The sequence below is a fragment of the Leishmania mexicana genome, chromosome 29 (assembly GCF_000234665.1).
Source record: "Leishmania mexicana MHOM/GT/2001/U1103 complete genome, chromosome 29".
NCBI classification, from domain to species: Eukaryota; Euglenozoa; class Kinetoplastea; order Trypanosomatida; family Trypanosomatidae; genus Leishmania; species Leishmania mexicana.
This window is the reverse complement of record NC_018333.1, coordinates 610995-636796: the sequence shown is the minus strand read 5'-3', so window position 1 is coordinate 636796 and position 25802 is coordinate 610995. Positions and strand designations below refer to the sequence as shown.

General features: G+C 61.3%; 3 protein-coding genes across 3 annotated transcripts; all 3 read right to left on the bottom strand.

The window, feature by feature from the left end:
- Positions 1 to 907: 907 nt before the first annotated feature.
- LMXM_29_1840 (conserved hypothetical protein) lies at positions 908 to 3373 on the bottom strand (the record flags this gene model as incomplete). The annotated part of the gene is made up of 1 exon (XM_003877278.1): positions 908 to 3373. One exon carries the CDS (start codon positions 3371 to 3373, stop codon positions 908 to 910), a length of 2466 nt encoding a protein of 821 aa, XP_003877327.1.
- A 992-nt stretch (positions 3374 to 4365) lies between these two features.
- On the bottom strand, positions 4366 to 6231 carry LMXM_29_1830 (putative splicing factor 3a; the record flags this gene model as incomplete). Its single annotated transcript, XM_003877277.1, has 1 exon — positions 4366 to 6231. One exon carries the CDS (start codon positions 6229 to 6231, stop codon positions 4366 to 4368), a length of 1866 nt encoding a protein of 621 aa, XP_003877326.1.
- A 1856-nt stretch (positions 6232 to 8087) lies between these two features.
- LMXM_29_1810 (conserved hypothetical protein) lies at positions 8088 to 24791 on the bottom strand (the record flags this gene model as incomplete). Its single annotated transcript, XM_003877276.1, has 1 exon — positions 8088 to 24791. One exon carries the CDS (start codon positions 24789 to 24791, stop codon positions 8088 to 8090), a length of 16704 nt encoding a protein of 5567 aa, XP_003877325.1.
- Between the last annotated feature and the right edge of the window lie 1011 nt (positions 24792 to 25802).

Here is a 25802-nt window from a genome sequence, read left to right as displayed (position 1 = left end):
TACACACACAGCCAGCTAGAGCGGCAATGATATACCCCAGCTGATTGCAAGCCCGAGCGATGTGTTACCTGCCCCAAGTAAAAAAAAGGGGGAGCAAAAAAAAGCACACAAAGCCCCACTCGACACGACCGAGCTTTAGAGATAGGGGCGGGGGAGAGGGGGAGGGGGCAGCGTCGAACTTTGCCTTGTTCTTCGACACCTCTTCTTTTTTTGTGTGTGTGTGTTGTTCGGGGGGAAGGGGGAAGGGGGGAAGGGGGTCGGTGTTTCTCTTCTTTGTTGTTTGCCTGACGCGGAGACACGAGACGAGTCCGACGGTGGTCAGAGGAGACGCCACGAGGCAAGCGAGTAGTAATTGTAGTTGTAAAGGGAGGAAGTGGCGTGACGAAAGACGGAGAAAGAGAGATTCAAGAGCAGATCGTCAGAAGAATCGACAGTAACTGCGTCACTGGGCCATCTGTGCAGCACACGCATGCGGTTGGTGGGAAGCGTGTAGCTGAAGCGAAGTAGTTGCGGCCCGGTGATGCTCACTGCGGCGGGGTCTCTCTGTGCGCTGCTACACTACAGCGTAAAAGACGTATGCCTTCAGCGCCTCACACTGGCGGAGAGCGCCTCCATTTCGAGCTCCAGTTTGTCTTTCTGCCCGTCATTTGTTCTCTCCCTCTCTCTATACGTGCGTGTCCTTCATGGTGTGTTGCGCAGTAGAAAAAAAAGAAAGAGGGCCTTTGGGGAGCGACCGGGTTTCTGCCCCACTGTAGCTGCGCTGCACTCACGCACAAGGCAACAAGGACGAACGCAATGGCAGAGAGGCAGCGCGCACCGAGCGCCGCGGCACGCACATCCCACACGCGCGCACTTCCTGGAGCACAGCACGCCTCAAGCCGAGACGACGACGAAGCGTCCACCCCGGTCATTCCATCTTCTCTTGCTTCACACGGGCAGCTGTCTCCACTTTTGACTCAACCTTCCCAAACGGTGTGGCGTCGCTGTCGTGCATCGCCAAGTTCACAAATAGGGCCGGTGCGTAGCGCCAGAGGAGACGCGCGTACACCGACGCCGGCGAGTCGGTCCACTCCGTCAGCGAGTTCAGCACATCTGCATCGCTAGCAAACGGTGCTCTGGGGAAGATGCGACCTGCCGTATCGTGCTCCCACAGGTCTCGATGCTCAGCAAACAGCGGGTGATCCTCGGCAAGGGTTGACCTCCGGCGCGTGCGACGCTGACGGCGTGTGTACAGGGGGGGAGGGTCGGTACCTTCGGCCAAGAGTGCTTGCACGTTGACGCCAGCGAGATTCAGCACTGGCCGGGAGGAGGCTGGCAGAGAAGCAGCAGGCGCGCCCACCTCCTTCGCCAGAACCCCTGGCCCTGAATCCTTTCGCGACGCCGCTGCTGTCCCCTGCGCACCACGATGCCCCCTCTTCGGTTTGGCGTTGTGCACGGCCGCTGTCGATGTGCAGTTCTCAGTGGTGAGGCTGCTGACTGGTAATGGGGTGGCGGTGGTGAGAGCCGCCGCAGTGCTCGCGCCTGTCGCAACGGACGACGGCGGCGACGTTACGGGTGCCGCTGTACCGCTACTCACCACCACAGGTGTCTCTGTTTGACACGAGTCTTCTGTTGGTTCGGCCTGCTCACCGTAACCTGTGCGCACACGGCGCAGGTCATACTGGTGAGCATCCGCTGGAAGTGCCTCCGGCGTATTTGATACCGTAAAGGCGCAAACGTCGACGTCACCAGCGTCTCTTTCTTGTGCCACCCCAGGCGGTCGTAGCACAGTCAGCCGCTTTTCCTCCGGCACCACCTCACCACCGCTCCCCCGCACCGCCGCAGACACCGCCGCCGGTGCGCGAGCCTTGATCAAAGTGCATGCATGGCAAATCTCTTCATCCGCGGCTGCTGTCGCAGGGAGCAGATCACTTTCAGGCTGCGCAGGCAAAGGAAGAGCCGGTTCCACTTCCTCGGCGACTTTCGCCCCCCTCCCTGTCCAAGGGACAGGACGAGGCTGCTGCCGGCTGGAGCCCGCCAACGCCGCTCGACGACGCTTCCGCGAAGCGGGTGGCGCCTTCCCAGGTTTTTGTGTCACCGGCGGCTCCGCACTTACCATGCGCCAATGGCAATCATCATTCCCGTCTTGGCGCGCACCACCCATGTCTGAGTTCATTGACTCGGTTGGGATCGTCAGTTTCTCCGATGCATCCGCTGGCGGCGTCGGTAGCGGCGTTGTCTTCTGAGGTGCCTCAAATGACGCACCGCCCTCGGGCTGCAGACCGGCCCCAGGGTTCACCTTGACGGCTACAGAGCTGAGAGACAAGGCAGGCTCTGCTCTGGCAGCGTCATCAAGCGCTAGACGGGCTTCCGTCGTGCCTACAAGAACCCCGCCTCCTGAGACGCAGCGGTCGCCATTCCCAGCCGAGGGTAGTTGCACCGCAACCCTGTCTTCCTCTGGGGTGCTAGCGGTCATGGCATCAAGTGCCCTTCGTGTTGCTGACAGTGAATGCGTAGCGCTCTGCCCTCCAATGGATGCCGCTGCGCCGCACATCGGTGGCGGAGTGACCGTGTCTTCACTAGATGGTGAGAGGCTCAGGCGGAAGCGCTCCTCTCGAGTAGTAGGCTCTGCGTAGCCGCAAGCAACAATGCGCGTTGCCTCGGCTGTCGCCCGCGGCTGCGATAAAGGTGAAGAAGCAGACATGGTCGACGAGGCGGCTGCTGAAGACGGACCTGGGATGTCACTATGGTGCTCTTGATCCGCAGCCACAGCCGGCACGAACGGGACCGGGGACTCTTGTGATGGTGCCAGAGCAACTGTGGGTAGCGAGACCGCAACTCCTTGCTGCGATGTCGACGCGTCGTTGGCGATGCTAGAGGACGCCGCGGAAGACGGTGCCCTCGGCGGCGACGACCGTGGAGCCGCCAACATGTCGGCCGGATCGTCATGCGAGGGGGAGAGAGGGGCGGGCAGAGTCGTTTGCGGTGGCACGGCGCAACTCTTAGACGCCGTTCCAGTCGCATTCGAGATGAGTCCGCAAAGCTGCGCCGTGTCGATATTCGGCAGAGGCTGCAGGCCGGGCAAGACCTCCCGAGTTTGGCACGGCGCATCCGTGGCCGCCGCTATCGTCGTCGTGACGGTTGAGGGATCCGATAGTGGAGCGGCACGAGACCACGAGTCGTCGCGTAGCACGGGCGACGCACTGGCGTCAGCGTCACCGTCAGCCAAAGAGCAAGCAGAGGCGGACGTCGTTGCTAACGTAGTTGCAGTAGTGTCTTCCAATTCTGTCCCGGATGATGACGAACAAGCAACAGGAACGGCAGCCCTGTGGGTCGATGACGGCGCCAACGCACGCTCCGATGCCGTGGATGATCCTAATGACGACTGACTCATGTGTGCGCACGAGATGCAGAGGGCGACCAAAGAAAAAAGAAACGCAGCCGTGTGTGGACGTCTTCTGCTCTGAGGGCCCTGCAACCACCTCAGGTGGAGCTACTAAACGCATACACCTGTGTGTGTGTGTGGGTGGGTGTGGGTGTGGGTGTGGGTGTGGGTGTGTGTGGACACAGAAAAGGCAGTGGTCAAGGCCAGAGGACGGATGTTGAGGAAACAATTAGATGGTAGCGGACAGGAAGGCACCCACAGCAGAAGACAGACAACAACGGAAAAAAAGGGAGAGGGAGACGCGGGAGATAGGTTGTCGCAAACAGTTGACGAAGGTGCGTAGGCGGTGTCAGCGCTCAAAGCTTGTGCAGGCACTTGCATGCCAAGGAACAGTTTTTTGGTGTGGTTTGTTTGTTTGTGTCGACGTGCATCCTGGATGTGCGAGAAACAGGGATCGGCAAGCTTGAGACCTGCAACGGCTGCGGGGCATCATGATGTTCTTGTCAGCATGACGCCGCCTCCGTAGGCCCTCCTTCTGCAGCTCCGTCGGTACAGCCCTGCGCACCGACTGTGCCGCTCTCCCATCCCACACTCTTCACCCAAGGGCAGGTGTGAAGGGGCGTGTGCGCTTTCTTGTCGATGCCTCTGTTTTCTTTTCCTTTCGTTCCTCCTCCTCACACCCAGCGCCGAACCTGCGCACTACACCACCACTCTCATCAACGAAGACAGCAAGCGGAATACATCCGAAGAGCCGCGAGCGCGCACAGGTGTGTTGGGGCTCTTTCCGCCTCGGTGGGTGACCACCTCACCGTCACGGCAACGCACTCAACGTGTATCAAGCGAAAAGTCACAGGACAAGCTCATTTGTCAGCAAGCTTTCTGTGTGGCATAACCACAAGCGCACCATAGCTCCTCTTCCTCCCCAAAGCCGCCGCCTCTTCTTCTCTCGCTTGTGAGCAGTCGCGCCCCGTTTACGGGAAAGAGCTCGCCAAGCGTGGTGGTCAGCGTCGCCGCTGCTGCAGGCGCAGATATTCCTTTGCTGTCACCACGTGACCGCGAGCATCCTGGATTTCCTCGTTGTCGGTGTTGTCTCGCAGTCGTTTGCGAAAGCCGCTCTCTCCACCGGCGAGCCTCTCCCGCATCTCGACCACCTGTCGAATGGAGGTGATACCTTCGTAGCTCTTCAGGTGGTGCATCACGCCGAGGCGGCGCAGACCCTCCGCGTGGCGCTCCGCGCCAAAGTGCTCGCGAAACACCTTCGGACCCTTGTAGATAGTGCCGCCGCAGACGTCACAGCGGAACATCTTGTCCAGCTGGTGCAACTGTGCGAGCCAGCGGGGAATGGGCTCGCCGTTCTCACCGATCAGCTGCTCCTCTTCCTCCTCTAGCGGCAGCTCTGTTGCAGCCGGGGCTGGCACGACTGGCGCCGGCGCATTCGCCTTTCCGTGCCGGCCACGGCGACTCCCTTTGCTGTCCTCGAGAGCGAGCTTCAAGTTATACTCCGCCGCGTGGGCCACGGTACCTTCCATCGTGTCTGCCGAGTTCTTGCGCACCTCCTCCAATGAGTCGAGGAATTCTTGCTCAGCCACCTCGCGGTCATTCTCCAGCTCCTCTAAGGTTCGGCTGTAGTCGCGCAAAAGGGACTTGTTGGTCGTCTCCAAAGTGGTGTAGAGGAGCGACTGCAGCAGAGCGGCGGCCTTGGCCTCCATGATGCACACCGTCTTCACGTCGGCGAGGCTGGTGGGGTACTTTGACGTCGACGCCGCGGCACCGTCAGAGGTGCCGCTCGCCTGCGCCACGTCCTGTATCAGCTTCTCTATCAAAGGCAACGGCCACAGGCTAAACTTTTTGACGTGCTGCCGCAGCGATGGCGGGATTGCAAGTCCGCACGCGACCTTGTTCTCCACCGCAATGCGCACCGGCACTGCCGTTTGGCCCTTGGACGACGACCCTGCAGCGCCGCCTGCCTCCCTGTCCTCCACTCGCTCGTCTTCTACATCTTGCACATCAGCTTGGTCATCCTCTGTGGATGCGGCCGCCGCCGCCGCGACGCTCGTAACCTCTGCCTTGGCCTCCACAAGTGAGGCCCAGTACTTCTCCGCGTCACTCTCCACCTCCGCCATGAGACGCTCAAACGCAGCCGGCTTCAGAGGATGGATGCGACGGTAGAAGCCCTCCAGGTACGCGAGCAGCTCCGCAACGAACGGCCTGTAGAGGGCAAAGCCTAGAACCTTGCGGTGTGCCTCGACCTCGTGTAGCAGCAGCTGTGGGAGTGCCTTTATGAAGCTGAAGAAGTCCAATCGACCAGGCCACATCGACGACCACTTGAGAACTGAGGATGGCGGCAGCGGGGCCAGCTCCCTCTTTACCTCCGCCGACGCCGAAGCACACCCCTCCGCCAGCGTCTTTGTGTGCACCATAAACGCACTGTAGCGGTTGTAGTGCGCGTCCATATCGAAGCAGGCCCCATAGCGCTCGTGGACGGTGAAGACGTCATCGAGCAGCCTTGGGCTAGGCACGGCGAGCTCATCCTTTACGGGTGGAAGATCGCGGTAGATGTGGTGATACTCGCGGATGTCGGCGATCTTTGCCTCAAACTCCTTGACCGCTGCCGCGATGTCGTCTGGGCTCTCCGCCGGCGCAGTCTGGACCTGCACAATGTCGTCCTCGTCCAAGTACACATCGAGCAGCTTCTCAGCGGTGGAACGGACCATTCCAACCTGCTGCAGAGTGAAGTGGTCGATCAGAATGCGGTGCCTCTCGTTTTCGATGGACGCTGCAAACAGGTCTTGCTGGACGATGGAGTCGATGCAGCGCTCGATGTCTGCCTCCAATGCCCGGATACGCTCCAGTACGTTGGTCTGCATAATGCGCAGAGACGGAAAAAAAAAGAAAGGACGGGCCCAGTGATGGGTCTCGTGGTTACGGCTCGCAATGATGCCGTGGATTAGGATACGGTGGAGGCGAAGGGTGTTTCACGTCTTACAGAGGCCCCGACAGCCTGCTGTCCGCTCGCCACTTATGAGTTACGAAGAGAGAAGCGCAAGAGCGCACGCGCACCACACAAGACAGCCACCAGGAAACCGGTGTCGTATGTTGGTGCGACCTCTCTGCCTTGATCACTGCACGCGAACGTGTGGACTTGTTTCATGAGGAAGACGACCAAGGTGGGAGAAGAGAAGTGAAAGGCACACAATTAGATTCAGAGTCAGCGAGAGTGCAGCGGAACGACAGGGGGTTTTGAAGGTTGAAAGAGAAGGGCATCCCAGCATGGGACCAAAGTCGCCCTGCTTTCCGGGTGAGGGGTAGCGCATGGTGATGCGAAGAAAACTGCAAGAAGCCATGTCCATCCGATCACAGCCCGATTGCCTCCCTCCCCCCCCACCCCCGACACACGCACACACTGCACGTTTGCCCGGCAGAGCGCGCACACACCATGACCCATACTACATCCTTGTTCTTGCTTCTTTGGTTATGTTGTGTTCGTGGTTGAATCTAGCTAAAGGAAAAAACGTGCGAAGGGGTGGGAGGAGGGGGGAGGGGGTGTATGGCAAAGGCCCGCAAGAGAGAGAGAGAGAGAACGAGATGAAGAGGGGCGATAGCAAACGGCGCGAGAGACAGCAACCCTCACCACATCACGTGTGCGTCATCCTCATTCCCATCCGCCATATTCCTGTCTCCGCCCCTGCACGTCACATGTACATCAATGGTAAAGCACAACACACAACAGGAGCAAACACCCCCACCCACATCCACACAGGCATATGTACATACGCATAAATCGAAGAATAAACGCCCCCCCCCCCCCACACACACACGCACACGCACACGCACACGTAGGCACAGGGCAGGCGCGAAAGCCGAAGACAAAAAGGCGGCGCTACATGGAAACAAAACTGAGAACATACATGTGTACACCGAGAGACAGAAAAATAGACCGGCAGGGAGCACGGGGAAAGAAAGGGAGATGCACACCCACCCGCGGGTGGGTGCGCAGGTGTGCGCGTAAGGCAATGGCGGCCGTTCACATCCGCCAAGGAGAAGCGCAGCAGGCGAAGGACTCACGACGGAGAGAAAGCAGCCAAGAGAGGAGAGAAAGACAGAAGGACGACATGAGCACGCCAACTCATGCCATGGCAACGAAAGAGTTACGCGCTCGGAAGCAAGAAAGGATTTTCTTTCCTGCGTGCAGCACCGCTGACAATGGCAAGGCTACTGAAGACAGAGAATGGGGATGTCAAAGGGCGGCAAGGGAGCGAGGTAAGCAATGACGTCGCGAGGTGTAGCCCCACTTCACGACGTCATTGCTCGTCTCAGGCATCGCGTGAGCCCCACACCTCACTCCTTTGTAAAAACAAAAACTGAGCAGTGATCGCACTATCTCGTACTTATCAAATGACCTGTCCAGAGGGTCAACGTCAGCAAGGGCGCTGTCCTTTCCCCTCCACGATGGCGCCGGCCTCCGCTCCCATCGAAAGGCACATACACACCCACAAGTAAGATGGGCACACCACAACACGACGACACACCAACGAAAGGCCCATCAGCGAAAGGCCCAACTAAGAAGGCAAGCAAACAGTGAACCGAAAAGCAACGAAGGAGTCCAAGAGGAGAGGGAAGGGAAAGAGAGGCACGACTCTCATCGCACAACACGCGCAGCCGCACGTAGACACACAGAGAAGAGAAAGATGCACTGCGTATGCATGGCATCACCTGCAGCCCCTTACTTCTTGGCCTTGGACTGCTTCAAGGCGCTGCTTCGGTCACTCGCGTTGGCTGCCTCAACGTAGTACACCCACAGTATCGGTTGCTGCATCTGATTTGTTGCCGGCTTGCCCGGCGGCACGCATGAGATGGTGACTCGACCTCGAATCACCTCGACACCATCCTCCGGCTTGCAGTACACGGACACGTTCGCCGTCTTGTGTGCCGCGATCGCCTCCGTCTTGCGCGACGGCACAAAGAACGGCGAGTCGGATGTCACCGTGACAGCGACCGGGTCGCTGAAGACGTTCTTGAAGGGCAGCTGAACATTTTGGCCTAACCGCGCCACGAAGGGACCCTGGCGCTCTGGCAGTGTGCAGTTCGCCACAATCGGAAACGTGTACGTGCCGGCGACAGGAGAGACGAACTCGATAGTCTCAGCCGCCTCGCCGAGCTCAGAGGGCTCGTAGTTGAACTCCACCGCCACGTCCTGCCCCTTGGAAACCAGTGATGTGGATGTGGCCGGTGGCGGCGGACAGGCGTTCACCTTCACCACAGCTACCTGGCCGCCACCACCGCTCGCGCCGACTCGCGTGAATGTTGCTGTACTTTTTCCTAGTGTCTCCCCACTAACGCGAATCGAGAACTCGGTGTTTGTCTTGGAATAGTGCTTGAAGCGCAAGACGAAGTTCGTGTGCTGCCCCAGAGGGCAGACTAGTCGAGTCATTCGCTCTGGGGCGGCTACACCGCACGTGTTCAAGAGGCGGAAGTCGTAGATGGCGGTGCTGCCTAGTTCCGCAGACGTCACGGTGCACCGCACCGTCGCCGGTGGCTTCGGGATAAGAGGGAAAAACTGCACCAGCGCCTCCGCGTGAGTGTGCGCCGGCACCGCCACCGTCGACGGAAACGTGAACGTGTCCGGTGCTGCGCTCGCGGCGGTGGTTGTCGGTGATGCGGTGCCGTCTGCAGCTCCTACCTCGAGTTTGAAGACGGCTGGCTTCGATAGTGGATTCGTCAGCGGAATCGCGAAGCTGGCCAGCTCGCGGATGGCTGCATGCAGGTCAACAGTTATCGGCACCAACACCTCCACAGGCCGCACGCGAATGACAAAGTCGTAGAACTGCACAACGTCAGCCGCCGCGGAGTCGCTAGGTCTATAGACCGGCACAAAGCGCACCGTGCCCTTGTACACACCTTCGCACAAAGGGGTCACGGTAAGCACCGATTCTCGAGAGGCGCCGGGAGGGAGTTCGATGACGTTCTGCGCCGGGGGAGCCTTCGGCGCTGTTCTGATCCGGTTGCTCGGCCGCCCGGAGCGCGCGCTCGAGGTACCCTTTCGATCATGATTGCCGACTTCGTCACCCTCGACGCAGATCAGGGTAGAAATCTGCTCACACAGCTGGCCCGATTCGTTGTCGCCGGTCCGGGTCACCGAGTTCCACTCCACCTCGCGGCGGAAGCGGGCAGTCTCCGTCGTGGACCAGTTGCGAATCTGGAAGTACAGAGGTACGCTGACCTGCACTACACTGTCGTACTCCTGCACCGGGCCGGCCGACCCAGCCGCCTCGGCGATGCCCTCCAGTGCCACACATCGCCCAGTGCCGTCAGGAAGAGGGATGAAGAGGGTTGCCTTGTCTTTCGACAACTCGGCGGTCGCGAGGTCACTTGAAGCGTTACTGTAGATTTTGGCTGCCGCTGCGCTGGCTGTTGGCCGCACCGGCTGATACGTAACGGTCAGCATCGACTTCGCCATCGGCTTTAGAGTGAGCTGCGCCGGGCATGTCCAGAGCGAGTTGTCCAGCACAGGCTCCGTCGTCCACGTGTCCTCTGTGGGGTTGTACACCTCGATCATCTTGACGTCTGTCTCACGTGCGCGGCATGCAAACTGCACCGTCTCCGTCGCCGCTGGTCGAGTAGCACAGTTCGACTCGATTGTGAGCGATATTGCAGGTGAGCTGTCCAGTTCCACTGTCAGAATCTGCTCCACTGGCGCCGACGACGCCGGTGCTGCGGCTGCCTTGGTGTTGCCTCTGCTCGACAGGCTCGGCGTGTACCGCAGCTCACAGCTCAGCTCCGTGTGGGCCCTGACGTAGCCAGAGGACGGGAAGATGCTCCACTCACCCTGCGGTCGCAGCTTCTGCAGGCTGTTCAGCCACGAGAACTTTTGCGAGATGTCGCCGCTGTTGAGGATGGACACTCGCCGCGACGCCGAGGCGCCGATCACGACATCGCGAAACGAGAGCGCTGACGTGTCGAGGTGCACCTCCGCATCGGCGCACGAGCCGCTCACAGAAAAAAACGGCATCTCCACCCCGCACACGAGCATCTTTACCTCCCTGCTGAACTCGCCCATGCGCTGTGTTGGCGCGAACGACAGCGCCAACGTTGCGCTCTCTTTTGGTCTTAGCACGATCGCGAGTGGAGTCTCAGCGGCGGTCGCCGGCATCCTTTCCGGCAGAGACACCGAGAAACCCTTTTGCAGGAGATCGTCGTCGATGGACTGCGCAAACGATATCGGTGTCGGAATCCTGCTAAGGCACATCAGCCTCACCTCTATCTGCCGCATTTCGCCAATGCGGACGATGCCCAGCTTCGCAAACGGATTCACCACCTCGACGCGCGGCACTACACCCTCGCCGGTGATCGGAACGAGAACCGTGTGAAGAGCGTTGAAGCACAGGCGCAGGTTGTCACTGTACTGGCGGACCTCCGGTGGCACGAAGGTGAGTCGCAGCCGCGCCGACTCCTTGGGACGCACCACAAGCGTCGTGCTATCGAGGCGACACCACACGTTATGCGCCGACACGCTGCAGTCGACGGAGACAACTTCCGACTCGAAGTTCGTGAGTTGCAGCACCGTCATAGCGACGCCAGACGCCACCGTCGGCGAGATGCCCCGCAGCGCCGAGGCGCGAGCGTCCGGTAGTGCCGTCGCCGATCCGTTGTTGTACGCCAAAACGAACCGAGGTCCGAAGTCGTAGTGGTCAAAGCTCAGCTGCAGCCGGGGCATGTAGGCCGTGGCTTTGATGCCGACCTTGTAGGCGAGCTTTCCCTCAATGCGGAAGAGGAGGCGGTACTGCTTCAGCGTCTCCTCGCACATCGGGTGGTATCGAAAGACAATCACCCCAGTCTGCTTCGCGGCGATCTTGCCCTCCATCCCCTCCACGCTGACAGAGGCGTTCTCCGGTGCCTCGACGCTGTACTGGAAGGGGTACGCACCCGTGTTGCGCAGGGCAAAGCGGCGCACAATCGTCGAGTTCACCTGCACACGATCGAGGTTCAAAAAGAGCGGGTGACCACGCACCATGAACGTTGGCTCCGCCCCGTCTTCGATCGGCTCCACTTGCAGTGAGTCGTGCACGGTCACGCCAACGCCTTTGACATTGATCGAGAGCGGCACGCTCGACCGCTTCACTGTGCAGCGGAGCGGCACGTTGTACTCCACCTCGTCCTTTGGCGAGAACGTAACAGTAACCAAGAGCCGCTCATGCGGGGCGATGGTACCACGAAGCGGTCTGACAGACAAGAACGAGGACGTTCCCTCCATCGAAAACTTATCCCATGAGAAGGAGAAGGGGACGTCGTCGCAGTTTTCCAAGACGACAGTCTGCTCGACCTGGGTGCCGATCTGCACGTGGCCAAATATTACCTTGCTCGCATGAAAGTACACGTTCGGCTCGACTGCGGTGCCGACCAGCACAAACGGAATCGCGGCACGGCCAGGGATCTGAAAGGACCAGGCCGACTCCCGCACCCCCAAGGTGTCCGCGAAAAACTCAAAGGCCGCCTCCGCCTCGCGCCCGGCGGCAATGGTACCCATCGGTGTCAGGCAGCGGAACGGCGACACGGATCCGCCGCTTGCACCGCCATGGGCGTTTGCCCCGTGCCCCATGCCCTCCTCGACCCATTCGTAACTGTACGTCGTCGCTGTCGGGTTCATTACGGGGAACTTGACGGTGGCCTTCGTGTGCAAGCCGCGGGCGAGGAACTCCACGACGACCGTGTCCTGGCCCCGGTTGGCCGCACCACTACTCCCTGCCATCGAGCGCATGTCCGAGTACGTAGTGGGTGGGATGTTGAAGTGGACGAGCGGGCACTCTGCTACGCCTTGCAGCGGCACGCACATTTCTGCAGGGTTGCTGTGTTGCATCGAGAGGATGAGCTCCGCCATGATAAGGCCGACGGCGCGAGGTGTAAACTCGACATGGAGGTCGAGGTGCATGCCGACCGGTATGGGGCTCGCGGTGCGAGACGTCGGCGACGGCACGACGGCAAAGTCGGCGGTGTGGGCGGTGTATCCAGACGACTCGTGCAACGCCCCAGCGTCACCCTCGACGGCAGGAGTGAAAAGAGAAGCCCCTGATACCACACCAGCCGCCGAGGCCCCACTGTCGCCGCGTCGAGCGTGTAGCGACTGCAAATCCTGCTGCGAAGCGGTTCGCCTTGGCGCCCCGTCCTCCTCTGTGGAGGTGGCAATGCCGTACGTCAGAGGCAGTCCCACGCTCCCCGTGTTGATCACCCGCACAATCGCCACCCGTTTTTGCATCAAGTAGGTCTGTTCGAATGAAATCGCTTTCAGGTCCGTCACCGCGCCGGTTGCCGCGTCGACCAGCTGACACTGATACGCTGGCACACTGCAGCGGTACCGCAGTGTGAGTGGCTGCATCACGTTAACAGCGTCGACAACTGCATATGGCGGCTCGGGCAGCGCCTCCAGGACCTGCTTCAAATTGCGGCGGCCAACCATGGAGGCGGCGGTAGACAGAAAGGCGGCTGCCGCGGCGGCCGAGTGTGCCCCGGCAGCGATAGCGCTCCCGGCGGTGTCATCCTCGCGCAGAACCCACTTCGGACTCTGCATTGAGTTGTCCCACTCCGTGATAGCCGCGTTCGTCGCCCCAGAGACCGGGGTTGTGCCGCTGCTAGCGCCACCAGACGCGGTGCCACCGTCACCGATGCTGGGGTGTACAAGTCCTCCACCCAGCGCGCTAGTCAGTAACTGAATGGACTGCACTTGAATGGTGCAACACGCGGCTTGGTTGAGGTTCTGCGAATCGCTGCGCACCACCACCGTGATGGTCCGCGTGGCACCGGCGCTGAGGTGACCGACCGAGGGCACCATACCCACAACGGCGTCAGGGTACTGCCAATCATAGCGCACCAGCGAGTCTGTGTTGTTTCGCACGGTGAAGGTGCAGCTCTTGTCAACACCAACCCAGCAGTCCCCAATGTCGTAGTGGTCTGGGCTAGACGGGTCGATGCCGTCGAAGGAGATGGGGCTGTCGAAACTGTAGGCGAGGATGTGCACCTCTTTCTCCTCAAATGGGTTGTCCCGAAGTAATACGCGCATCCGCGTCGTTGTCGTCTCCACCTGCGTCGGCGCGTACGTCAACTCAACAACCTCACACTGGCCAGCAGGCACAAACAGCTCGGTCCTGCGTTGCGTCAAGGAACCGCGCTGCTTCTTGACGGCGGTGCCACCGGTGCTGCCTCTGGTGATGATTTTCAAGGCGGGGTTCGGTGTACCATAGTCATCCCCTCCAGGTGTCATCAGCTCGAGGTGCACCTTGGCTGTCACGCATCCTATATTCCGCAGCGTAAAGCTGCGCGATGTTACGGCGCCTACACGCGTCAAGGGCAGCTCCAGCACCTCTGCGACGCCGGAACTGATCGTGTAGCCGTCGGCGCTCCCGTACGCTGACGGAGAGGTGTTACCACCTGAGCCGCCGCCGTTGCGGCGCAGGCCTCGCTTGCGCTCGTTGCTGCTGCTACTGCCGCCGTTTTCTGCGCGGCGATGCATGCGCTCCATCGATCCCGCGCCCGCTCCAGAAGACTTCCTGCCACCATTGTTGCCCCACGGCACCGCGGACGACGACAGGCGCGGGGGCACTTCGACCTCCACGCTGGGCAGGGTGCCGTCGCCACACAGACCAAAGCGCAGCTCCTGGCCAACCTCCGTCATGTCATCGCTTGAGATGGTGGCGTTCTCGGCCACAGCGACAATCTGAGCTTGGAAGTGACGCAGCGAGCCGGGGGTGAAGCCGATGGTGAGAAAACGGCTCTCATACGGCGGCAGAACCATCTTGACGGTTGCCATTCTCGTCTGCGCCGGGGACGCACCGCTGCCGTCCACGGACAGATCAAACCCCTCCATCTTGCCTGCCCCACCCGCTGCAGCGCTGGCGCCGCCACCCGTGACAAGCTTGTTCCCGCTGCTCGCGGCGCTCGCGTTTCCGCGAGCCGTGTTACCCCCGCCGCTGTTCCCACTGGCCCCGGTCACAGAGGCACCCTCGAGATGCGCCACGACGGTGCAAGGAAGCGGGCTGCTGTTGGCAATGCGAAAGCGCTCCTCGCTTCGCCGTCCCACAAGAGTCGTGCCAAAAGAAAAGACCCGCTCTTCCTTGCTGTATGCACACACGCCCTTTGCGAGCTGATCTAAGCGGTACACGACGCGCTGCTCCTCGAAGATGGTTTCGACGTCGATGCTGGAGGTGAGGTCTGCGGCGATCGACGGCAATGCCGGGTAGGCGGACACCTCAACTGCAGTGCCGTAGTGCTCCAACTCGGGGCCGCTCTGCACAACTCGCACCCCGATCGTCTCGTGGGTGCGGCTCTGCTTTCGGGGGACTGTCGAAACGGTGATGATCTGCGCGCTACCAACCGGGATGATCCCTCGGCATGGGCAGCACTTGAACGCGCCAACAATGACATCCATCTCGTTCCCCTTTGCAACCTTGATCTGATTCTTGGCGCCGGCGGAGGGAGCATGCAGGGCAGGTGCTGCCGCCACCGCCGCACCCCCGGCAGTAGGTGCCTCGGCGACGTTCTTGTTCTCGCTCTCCCCCGCGGCGGCATCGCGGTAGTTGAAGAGCACGTACTCAAGAGGGAACACGCCGGTGTTGCGAAGCTCAAATGTGCTCTCTCGTGGCTGGCCAATGAGACAGGAGCCAAAGCTCACGCTCGGTGGCTGCACCGCGTACTTGGTGTACCACGCCTCCCCGGTGACCGGGATGCTCTGCACGGGGTACAGCAGCTCTTTCTTGTCGACGTCGAAGAACGCCACCTCGATTAGAGACAGCTTCGCTGGCAGCTCGCCCTCCTTCTCCAGGCGAGCCACAACGTCGACGTTGACGACGGCCGCGTCCTTGAAGCCGACCATGCCCCGCACCGTGCCGGACGGGCTGGAGAGTGTCACGGACTTCTGCAGCCGTCTCGGCAGCTTTAGCTGATAGCCCACCTCGTACGGGCTCTTATTGAGAATGCGAATCGTATCGTGCTTCTCTTCACCGACGTGCAGCACCCCGAGCTGAATCTCTCGTGTCCACTCCAGCACGACGTCGTAGCCCTCCGCCTTGATAATCATCGGCAAGGACTCGTACAGGACCTGATGGGGATGGCCTGGGTAGGACACCGTGAACAACATGTTGCGTGTGTAGAGGCAGGGGTGGGTCGGTGCGAAGGTCATGTTCATCGTGTAGGTGCCGCCCTCCTCGATGACGCCCTCCAGGGAGGAGCACTGCAGCTCTGCGGGCAACTGAGCCGCTGCCGCTGCTGCTGCGCTGGATGCGGCACCCCCTACTCCACTACCACCGCCCCCGGGGCCGCGGGTTGTCGTGCCATCCAGGACCGGCACCAGCCTCCACTGCAGCGGCAGCAGTCCTTCGTTGACGAGCGAAAAGGACTTCGTCACGCTTCGATTCAGCACGAGCCGTCCGAAGTTCACCTCCAGATCCTTGCAGCCGTTGACCGTCAGCGTCGGCCGCGCCCCGGTGCACGTCACCTCCGTCCTCCAGGGAAGCGGGTTGTCCTTGACGCACGCCAGAAGCGTGTTCGTAAAGTCGCCCACCTTTTCTGGCGTCGCGCGAAGACTGACCTGCTGTGAGGCACCAGGCTTTAGCACGAAGCTGGTCGGGGTTACCACAAACGTCTTCTCTTTCTCGTTGAGGAACGACAACGTCACCTCCGCCTCACCGGCCTCGGGGTTCACAAACGTAAGCGTCTCCTCACCAAGCGTGCTATCCTGTAGGAGTGGCACCTTGCTGTAGACGTGGTTGCTTCCACTCGCGTTGCAGCCGCGACCCGACCCGCTGGTCGACGAGGACGAGCCTGTGCCAACCTTTTCGATGCTGCGGCGGCGGCCCTTCGGCACCGGTGGCGGTGGAATGAGCAGCGGCCCAAAATCGAAAAGCTTTCTGGAGGGTATGTAAACCTTTGACACTCGTCGGTCCGACAGGACGCCGCCGCTGATTGACATGCCGTGGCTCTTTATGACGGGAAAGATGTCCTTGGGATCCCGGCTAATGTCGGACAGAGCCACCGTGGTGGACACGGTGAGGCCCAGCTGCTGCAGCGTGCCAACAACGCCGAAGAGGCACTTTTCCGTGTAGGGGCCGACGTGGTCACCGCAGAACTCGAGGGTCAGCGTCACCGACGACTTCGGCGGCAACCACCAGCGTGTCAGCTCCTCCTCCTGCTGAACTACTGCCGGGACCGTCTTGCCGCGGCCGCAGCTCTTCTTAGCTGGAATGACGTCACGCTCCAGCGTCGAGAAGAAGTACACGTAACGGGCTTCCTTGGCCGCCGCGGTAGATCCGCCGTGGAATGCGTCCGTGGGGGAAGGCGACCCAGCAGCATCAAGCGGCGCGTGGGTCACAGCGGTTCCCCCCACGGTCGCCACTGCTGTCCCCGCCTTAGCGGCAAGCACCTCCTCCTCCGACGACGGCCGACCCCGCAAGCTGGAGACGCCGCGTGAGCCGCCGATGGCCTCGTCGCCCCAGAAGCGCAGACGGCGCTTGTTCAGGTAGAACCACTCGCCAATCACACCCGTCTCCGCCGCTATGGCTGCAGTTTCAGGTACGTGCGAGGACTCTGCGGCTGCCGCCATGGAGGAAGCAGCAGGGAGAGTGTCCGTCTCCCTAGCGCTCACAGAGAACTGTCCTTCACCGGAGGCAACGGATGAAGACGCGGCGAGGGCAACCGTTGTCAACGGAGACGACAGGGCCGGCAATACCAGCGGGGTGGTTGCAGCATCGGTGTCTGAGCTTGTCTCACTGTCGCCCTCGATCAGCTGTAGCTCAACCACCTTCGCAACTTCACTAGGGGTTTCCGTCTCCGCAGAAACATGCACCACACCGGCCCAGAAGTTCGCCCTCTCCTCCGCCGCAGCAGCGGCAGCAGCAGCAGCGGAACCCTTTAACGGCGGCGCTGCAGCGCTGGTACGCACAGTCGCCGCGAAAATGACACTATCGTCTCCGCCCTCGGGCTTTGGCGGGGTGCCGTACTTGGTGAGGAGGCGCGTGTACCACTCACGGAACTGCGTAGCGGGGTCGAGGTTAGCCCACTTGAGCTCCTGCAGCTTCCTTGCCCCCTCCGCCGCTAGAGCGGCACCGCGGCTGGCACCGGCTGCCGCCTTCCCTTTGCGCGCCGACCTCGTCGTGGACTCCAGCGCCAAAGCCTGCTGCAAATCCATCTGCGCCTGTGTGAATGCCTCCTCCGTCTCCTGCTGCACGGTCTTGTGGGGCAGCTGCGCCATGTAGTTTCTCTTGAGCTGCTGGGCAGCCCTCAGATCTCGACGACAGTCATTGAAGTGCTTGAGGCGGCGTGTGTAGTCCTCCCGAGCCTCCTTGTCAAGCGCCTCGAACGCCGCCTCACTCAACAAGGTAAGGGATGCAGCTGTGGCCCGCGCCTCGTGGTGCGCCTCCAGTGCCTCGGCCCTCCGCACGCCGGACATGGGGGTGCTAACAGCCAATGAAACGATCTGCAGAGGGATGTGCAGGGCATCGCAGGTCTCTTTGAGCAGCTCAAAGAACCGCCACGGGTTCTGGAGTACGGTGCAGCCCAAGCCGTCGAACAAGAGGAGGCGCCCTCGAGGCTTCGATGCAGCGGACTCCCTTGAGTCACCGAGGGGTGCAGCACCGGCTGCCGAGGAAGGAGCATGGTCAGCGATGCACCGGGTCAGGTGCCCCTGAAGAGCGTCACGCACAAGCTTCGGTGCACACGCGATGTATGACGCAGCCACCGCGTCGCCCGTGGCGGCTGCGCCATCGGTCGTGACGGACACAGACTTCGGCGGTTTGTCTGCCAGTTGAGAAAGGAGGAAGCGAGCCACCGCCCCGTTCGCCGTGTCGTCGCGGTCCGCCTCACACCGGATGACCTCATCGACGTCCACGTAGATCACGCTGCCCGCATCCACCCACTCAGCCATCTGCCGTGCCAACGTTGTCTTGCCACCGCAGGGAGGGCCAACGAGGAGGACAACGCTCGGCTTTGTCACGCTCACCGAGGTACAGCTGTCGCCAGCCCCTTCATTCTGGCCTGCAATACCATCGGCAGCCGCGGACTCGCTGTCGAGGCCTTTCTCGATCCCGCCAGACGCCGTCGTTGCCGATTGATAACCACTCTTGCCCTTCTCGCGCCGCCCTCCTTTGGAGTTGGAACTGGAGGCGCGAGAGGCAGCAGACACGGGCTGTCCCCGCAATGTTTTCGCGCCCTTGCAAGCGGCCTCCGCTGCACCCGAGAACCCCTCCTCAGCAGCTTCCAAGTCGGCCGCCGGTGGTGCCTCCTTCAGCGACTCGGAGGCGGCGTGCAGGCGGGCGAAGATGGACTCTAGCAGCGCATCCGGCAGGCGAGAGCCTGCCTCCTGGTGGGGCAAGAATATCTCGTGATCCGGGTTCACCTCCATTGCGCGACGCAGCAGCTTTATCTCATGCATGTGCTGTCTGTCGAGATCCACACTGTACACCTCCACAGGGTGCTCCTCGTTGTTCCTCAGCGTCACAGACCCGTGTACCACCTGGTGGGGGCGAACCACCGGTAACTGAAGCTGCGTTGTGGAAAGGCTGACCTTGTACTGAAAGGCACTACCGATGAGCTTCACGGTGAAAAGACTTTCGGCTGGTCCCTTGCCACAGCGGAAGCGCAGTGTAGCCGTGACTGGAGCGCTGTCGCCGTCCTTGCTGACACCCGTGCCGTCCTCAGCAGCAATGTGATTGGGGGCAAAGTACACCGCTATTGTGGTGGTGCCAGACGCCTGGACCACACCATGATCCTTCTTCACCCAAAACTGAGACACTGGTGCAGCTCGCCGTGACCGGATAGAGCCACGGGGATCGGCGGCGACGAGCCCAGCAGGTGTGTAACTCGGCCCGTCGCGCAGCAAGCGCCGCCTCGACGCCGTGGCCGTCGTCATATCCGACGCAGCCCCTTCCTTACATGTGACCCGCCACGGACACGACACCGCTTCCGGATTCGTCAGGACCAATGGTAGTACCTTGACCTTTCCCAGCAGCACTGGCCCAAAGCGCACTTCCTTCTCCGCAGTGCGGAGAGTCGGGGTGGCCACGTAGCAGCGACACTCTACCACAATGACTGGGCCATGCTTCACGTCGATGGCGAACTCGTAACGGTTTTGTCCATGGCGCACGAGGCTCTCCGGCTTTGTGGCGTCCATCACCAACGTCAGCGTCGTCGTCTCCAGCGGGCCTACCTTGATTCCCTTCATAGGATCCGCCGAGACGGGCAGGTGCTCGAGCTCCTTGCTGTCCAACATCACGCTCACCGCCTCCGTGGCCGACGGGTTCGTTAGCCTCAGCGTAAGCTTGCGCGTGTCGTGCCGGGTGAGATGGCCGAAGTCGACAACGTAGCGCGCAAGGACGAACTTGTGGGTGCCCGCGCCGGTGCCATCGTTGCTGACCACCGCCGTCACGGAGTTTCGGCGAAGCTCGTGTGGCGCCAAGAAGAGTGGTGGCCCAACAGCGCCATTGGGGCTCACGCTGCAGCCGTGCGCCGACGCCTGGGCCTCGCATACGACGCGGCAGAACGCCAGCCGCTCCGCCTCCAGCGTCGGCCATTCCCTTTGCACCAATGTCGGGAGTGCCGGCGCGTTTGACGCGGACTCACTAGCTGCTGCTGCTGCTGTTGCGAGGGTCGTGGTCAGCGGGGTCACGAATCGCGACGCATACACGCTGCGCAGCTCCGACGACGCTAGCCGCGACTCCACGTACTGCAAAGCCTCCGTGAAGGCGCCAAATGGTGCTCGGTACACGACTACCTCGTTCTCCACGGCCGACGCGGTGGGGCTCGTCGTTGCTATCATCAGCCGGTTCATGTACCCCGAGCCGCGCAGACGGATCGGCTGCGGATCGAGGTGTCCAATGCGCACCCACAGCGTCTCCTCGAAGGCGTCTGGCACCGTCGGCGTGAAAGTGATGAGCAGTCGAGCCTTGTCTCGCAGCTCGCCAGACATGGGCGACACATGCACGCACTCGGGGTGGCGCATACTGCGCAGGTCGACATCCCAGGTGACGGGGACGAGGGTGCTGTTCGACAGCATCACGGATTGCGTGGCAGACTCGTAGAACGGGAGTCGACCAAAGTTGATCTCCGTTCTATCACAGCGCGCCTGGACAACGCTCGAGGTTGCATGCACTGCCATTGTGTAGGTCGGTCCACCGCGCACGCGGCACACAGCCGTCGCCAGCGCTGTCCCACACTCTGCTTCCTGGTAGGTCACATCGATGCTCCGTGACTCTCCTGGCAGAAGGATTCCAGTGTAAGGGACAATGTCGAAGCACCTCACCGCGGCCGCAGCGGCCTCATCTCCCGTGTTTATGGTAGGAGGTGCACTCTTGTCTCCAGCGCACTGCGCCTCCGTTGCCACCACCTCACCCTCCCCTGCCGTCTTCGGGGCGGCGGTTGCACTGTTGCTGAGCTGCGGCTGCAGTGCCCACTCAAAACGCGCTGGTAGGTCTGCAGAGGGGTTGGACAGCACAATCGTACGTCTCTTCTCCGTGTTGCGGAGAACGGAGCCGAACTCCAGTCGCGCCGATGGGTTCAGTACAAGCTCAGGGAATCGCAGAGTCGCGCTGAGGCTCACGTGCTCCTTGCGGGTATGATGCGCAAAGCTAAACTGGACCGTCGCCTTCCTTGTGTGTGACGTGAAGTCGCCACGGTAGAGGGGGTTACAGCGGATACCGACAACGTACGAGTCACCCGGGGCAAGGGTGATGGTCGATGGCCCCTCAAGTTCAAAAGGCACCCCGTTCGCTGCAGCCGAGGACGCACCCACCGGCGGCGGTGACGGCAACGACGACGACGCGGTGACCGCATGCCGGATGCGGAGCGAGACAGCGAGCGGCTTGCTGGTGATGTTCTTCATCGTCAGAGACTTGACCAATGAAGCCGCAGAGGGGGCATCGAGCGCCTGCAGCTGCTCTGTGTTTGCGAAGTCGAAGTGAATGGCGCGAGTGCTGCACAACAACGTTGGCACCGTGAAGGTCGCTGAGACAGTACTGCGTAGTATCTCCTTGAAGGTGCCAGACTGCTTCAGAGTGAAGGTTTCCGTGCGCACGCCTGGCGCGTCTGACCCGCCGGACAAGGTGAACGTCAGCGCCCCGCCAGCCGGGATGTAGGCACGCTCAGGCTTGTAGCTAAAGGCTGGCGGCAGATCCCTCTCCTTCGACCTCGCGTTGTGTGTGTTCTGCCACTGCACTTCCTGCTCACGACGCCCGTAGTTGTGCAGCGTAATCGTCTCCGCCACCAGTGCAGTTGTCAACACATCGCCGAGCTTCACGTCGGCGACTGGCTTCTCCGATACGATGGGGATCCCCTTACCTGTCACCTTGACCATCACGGTTGGCTTGTTCCCTGCCGCCATCGCCGTCTCTTCAGCGGCCGCGGCGCTCTTCGACGCCGGTGAGTGGCACAGACGCAGCGTGTCGGTAAATACCATCGCCTCATCCGGCTTCGCACGGATGCGGACCGTGAGCGTGCTGTGTGGCTCCAGCACGCCCTCTGTCGGCTCCACCGTGAACACTGGTACGCGGGGAAAGGGCAGGGTCGCCTCAGCCGCGACACGAGCAGCAGCGGCAGAGGAGGCGGTGGCAGGGAGGTCACCGTAGCGGTCGAACACGAGCGAGAACGGCGCCGGCACGGGACTTGTATTTTTCAGCGTCAGCTCCCGTACCTCTGCGTGCATGACGTCGACAGTGCCAAAGTGGAATGTGCTCGGCTGCATCTCCACGTGCGTCCCACTCGCCACCGCGCTCACAAGGATCGTCTGCGGAGGGGCCACAGCGGGGTCCATGCCCAGCACACGCAAGGCAATGGAAAAGTGCAATTTGCCGGGTCGCAGTGCCGTCATGGTCACGGGCATCTGCATCGTCTCGTGTGGCGAGATCCAGTGCACGCCGTTCTCGTGCTCCGTCGACACCGGCAGCTCCACCGCCACGACATCAGATAAAGCGCCGCCGCCCACCAGCGCAAAATCGAACATGCCCGTCAGAGCGGAGTTGTTCAGCACCGCCACGTTCAGCGTGGAGGGGTACCCGACAAAGACACCGCCGAAAGAGAGCTCCGTCGCGTTCGTGAAGAGGGGTGGCACCATACATGTAGCCTTGAGCGGAATCGCCTCCAGCACATCGCCCACGTCGGCAACCTCGACCAGCAGCGCTGTGTCGTAGTCGCCGACAGTACACGAGTGGAGCGTGACGGTCACCGTCTGCGTCGCCATCGGCGCGATGACGCCGGTGGCGGGTGAAATGCGCAAGTCATCTGCGTACGTACACTCGTCCGGCATGCGCAGCGTATAGTGCATCGGGATCGGACTCGTATTTTCAATCTGCATGGTGCGCTGATGTGTCATGTTGTACGAGACGTTGCCAAAGACAAGTTCCTCAACGCTGCACTGGAAGTGTGGGCCCAGCACCCGTCCCTTTAGCAGCAGTGGCACCTCCTCGACAGCCCCTTGCATGTGCACGCGAAACACCTCAGAGAAGCAGCCGATGCGATCTGACTGCAGCTCGATGCGCAGCTTTACAACCTCGCCAGGGCCGAGGGTGCCGTGAGACGGCGTGAATCGGAACTTTCTGGAGAAGTCCGTCAGCGACGTTGAGGCACCTGGCTCCGCTGAGGTCGCAGCAGCGGCGCTGGCTGACGGGGCTGGCAGTGGCGGCATGATTACGTACTGGCACTCGATGGAAGAAATGTTCGCCATGCTCACTTCGTACTCGTGCAGCGCGTTCAAGTAGACATCGCCAATCTCGAGTCGGCTGTGCTCGAGGGAGCACTGCGGCCCGAGACCGTGCCCACGCAGCGTGAGGGGAAGACGGTTCTCCAGCCCCGTCACATCTAGAAACGCCATGGATTCATACAGGACGGCAACGTTGGGGTTGAACGTGATGGTAAACTCGCGCACGCCGTGACCATAAAGAACGCCCGACAGTGACTCAATGCGGAAGGCCTCATCGCCTGTGTAGTCATCCCGCATGGTGCTGTGGCCGTGAAAGCGCTGATGCGGCTGATGCTGGCGGCCATCACCGCCGCCACTGCTGCTGTACGCGCTGCCGCCGGCGGTTGCGGTCAGATCGCTCTGTTTCTTCTCTGTGCAACTCCCAGTCATGCGACCTGAGGCGGCGCCGTCGCCACCGAATTCCGCGTCATCACCAGCTACACTTCCATCGTCATCGCTGTCATTCTCGCGACTGCCGCGGTACGAGCTCTTCCAAGCGAAGTGCACGGTACTGTCCGAGTCGTTGCGCAACCGCACCACTGCCTGCCGCTCCGTCGTCACGTAGGTGTCTGCCAACGTCACCTCCGTCTGCTCCAGCGCTATGCCGGTCAGCTCCACCGCCTGCGCTGACAGCTGCACGTCCTGCACGACGTCTCCTTCTGGGCCAAGAAAAAAGCGCAGCACCGCCCCCCATGTGCCCGCAGCAGCCATGCTTGAGTGAGGATGGAAGTGCAGAGTAACGGGGGCTACCGTCACTGCCGTCCCATCGCCACCTCCGCAGAGAGGCTCGATCACGCCGTAGCTAGGCGTGATCGAGAAGTGTGAAGATGGCGAGTATGATGCGTCTTTGAGCATCGCCTCAGGCGCGACGCTGCTGACGTCGAAGGCCATCGCCCGCCACGCGCAGCTCTGCTCGCTCGTGTTCCGGAGGAATAGAGGCGTGCAGCTGGTACCTTTTACTGGCGCCTCACGTAGCGTGAGCGCCGCAGGAAGCTGCAGCTGACCACGACTGGCGTACGCGCGCACCGGGACCGTGATCGCCTCGCCGCTCCCTGCTCGCACAACAAGCTGCATCTCGTAGTCCTTGACGTTGCTAGTCGGGTTGAAGACTACCGTGTAGATGACGGAGAGACCGGGGGCCACCTTTGACGACGACTCGGCCCCGTGCGGCGCCGATAACTCGAAACCGCTGCAAGAGCTTGGGCGGTCCACGCGCACGTGCGTGTTTGCCGTTGTGTGGTTTCTCAGCTCCAGTGTTGCCGTATACGTTCGATTTGCCTCGAAGAAATCAAAGAAAATCTGGGTAGGATATACATCAAATGGAAAACTCGGCGAACGCGCCGGGGCGGCGTGCGGGTTCTGCAGTGTGGAGAAGGCGTCGAGGGTGGCAGTGCCAGCACTCCAATTGTTTGTGTGCCGGTGCGTCGGCGGCACTCGAGCGGCGCTTTCGCCCTTCGCATTCGGTGGCCGATGCGGAGCAAGACCAACCTTCGAGGCGGGCCGCTTTCCCGACGAGCTGCCAGTCGCTGCAAAAGGCGCTGAGGCGCCTACAACAGCGGCCGCGATGCCGGTCGGCAGTGCGGCAGCCTTCTCGCCTCCGGCAGAGGTGGCATGGCTCAAAAAGCGCTTCTCTGGCCGTGTGAGCGGCGCACTCGACGACCCAGAGAACGTCGCCACAGCTGCCTTGCGTGCGTTCGTTTCCGGTGAGGACGAGCGCATTGCCTCCTACGCCCGTTGTGCCGCTGAACAGCACTTAATCAAGAAATACAGCGGTAACGCAGGTAGCCAACGACAGAACAAAGAGTGAAAGATTAGTCTAGGCCCAAGTGCTGCGCGAGGAGAGGGGAGGCGGCGAGGGAGTGTGGCGTGACTAGGGAGGTCCCAAGGCATGCGTAGCCAAGCGCCAACACAGTGTGTCTCCTTTCGTGTCCGCGACCCTCTTCGACTCTGAGGCCTTAGGGAAGGAAAGGATGCTAAGTGGCGAGGTGCAGGTAATCTAACGTGGGTATGAGGAGACTGCACACAGTGAAACAGGAGGGACCAGACCTGCGCGCGCACATGAGTCCGTGCGTGCTTGTCTGTAACGTGCTGACCTCGCTTCCGTTTCGTTGATATAGATGTCGCACTCCTCGCTTGCGGAGACGATTGTCTTGCCGTATCTCTTTCCCCACGTACTACGTACTGCACATGTCAGCTGCAGCACCAGCAGCAGCCGAGGATGGCAGGAAGAGCGAGAAAGAATCGGTGGACAGGAGCGAGCAACGACCATGAAGAGGGGCATGCCGCATTGGTGTTGTCACCCGCCGGAGAGATGTTAGGTTGAGAAGAGAGGAGGGGGATGGAGACATCAACGCAAGATATACGGGACGGGGGCGATCGTTGAGGGAGAGCTGTGCCGCCACCAAGCACTTTGCTTACCGGGGGAGTCAACGCAGCTGACGCGTGCGTACAGCATGCACGACATGCGTCTATAAGAGAGGGAATGCTGGTCCTACGCGCCGAGGACACACAGGGCGCTTCAAAGCCGGACAATGGCGAAACAGTTCCTTTCCCACCTGATCGTCCCTTGCTCTATCCAATTACGCCCATGCGCTGCCGTGTCTGCACCATCCACCATTTCGACGACACGCACACGCCCATACGATGGAGAAGGCCGCAGAAATGGCTTTGCTCACGTGTCCATTCAGCTCTCCAGCAGGACTCAACCACCACTCGATCCCCCGGTCCTGT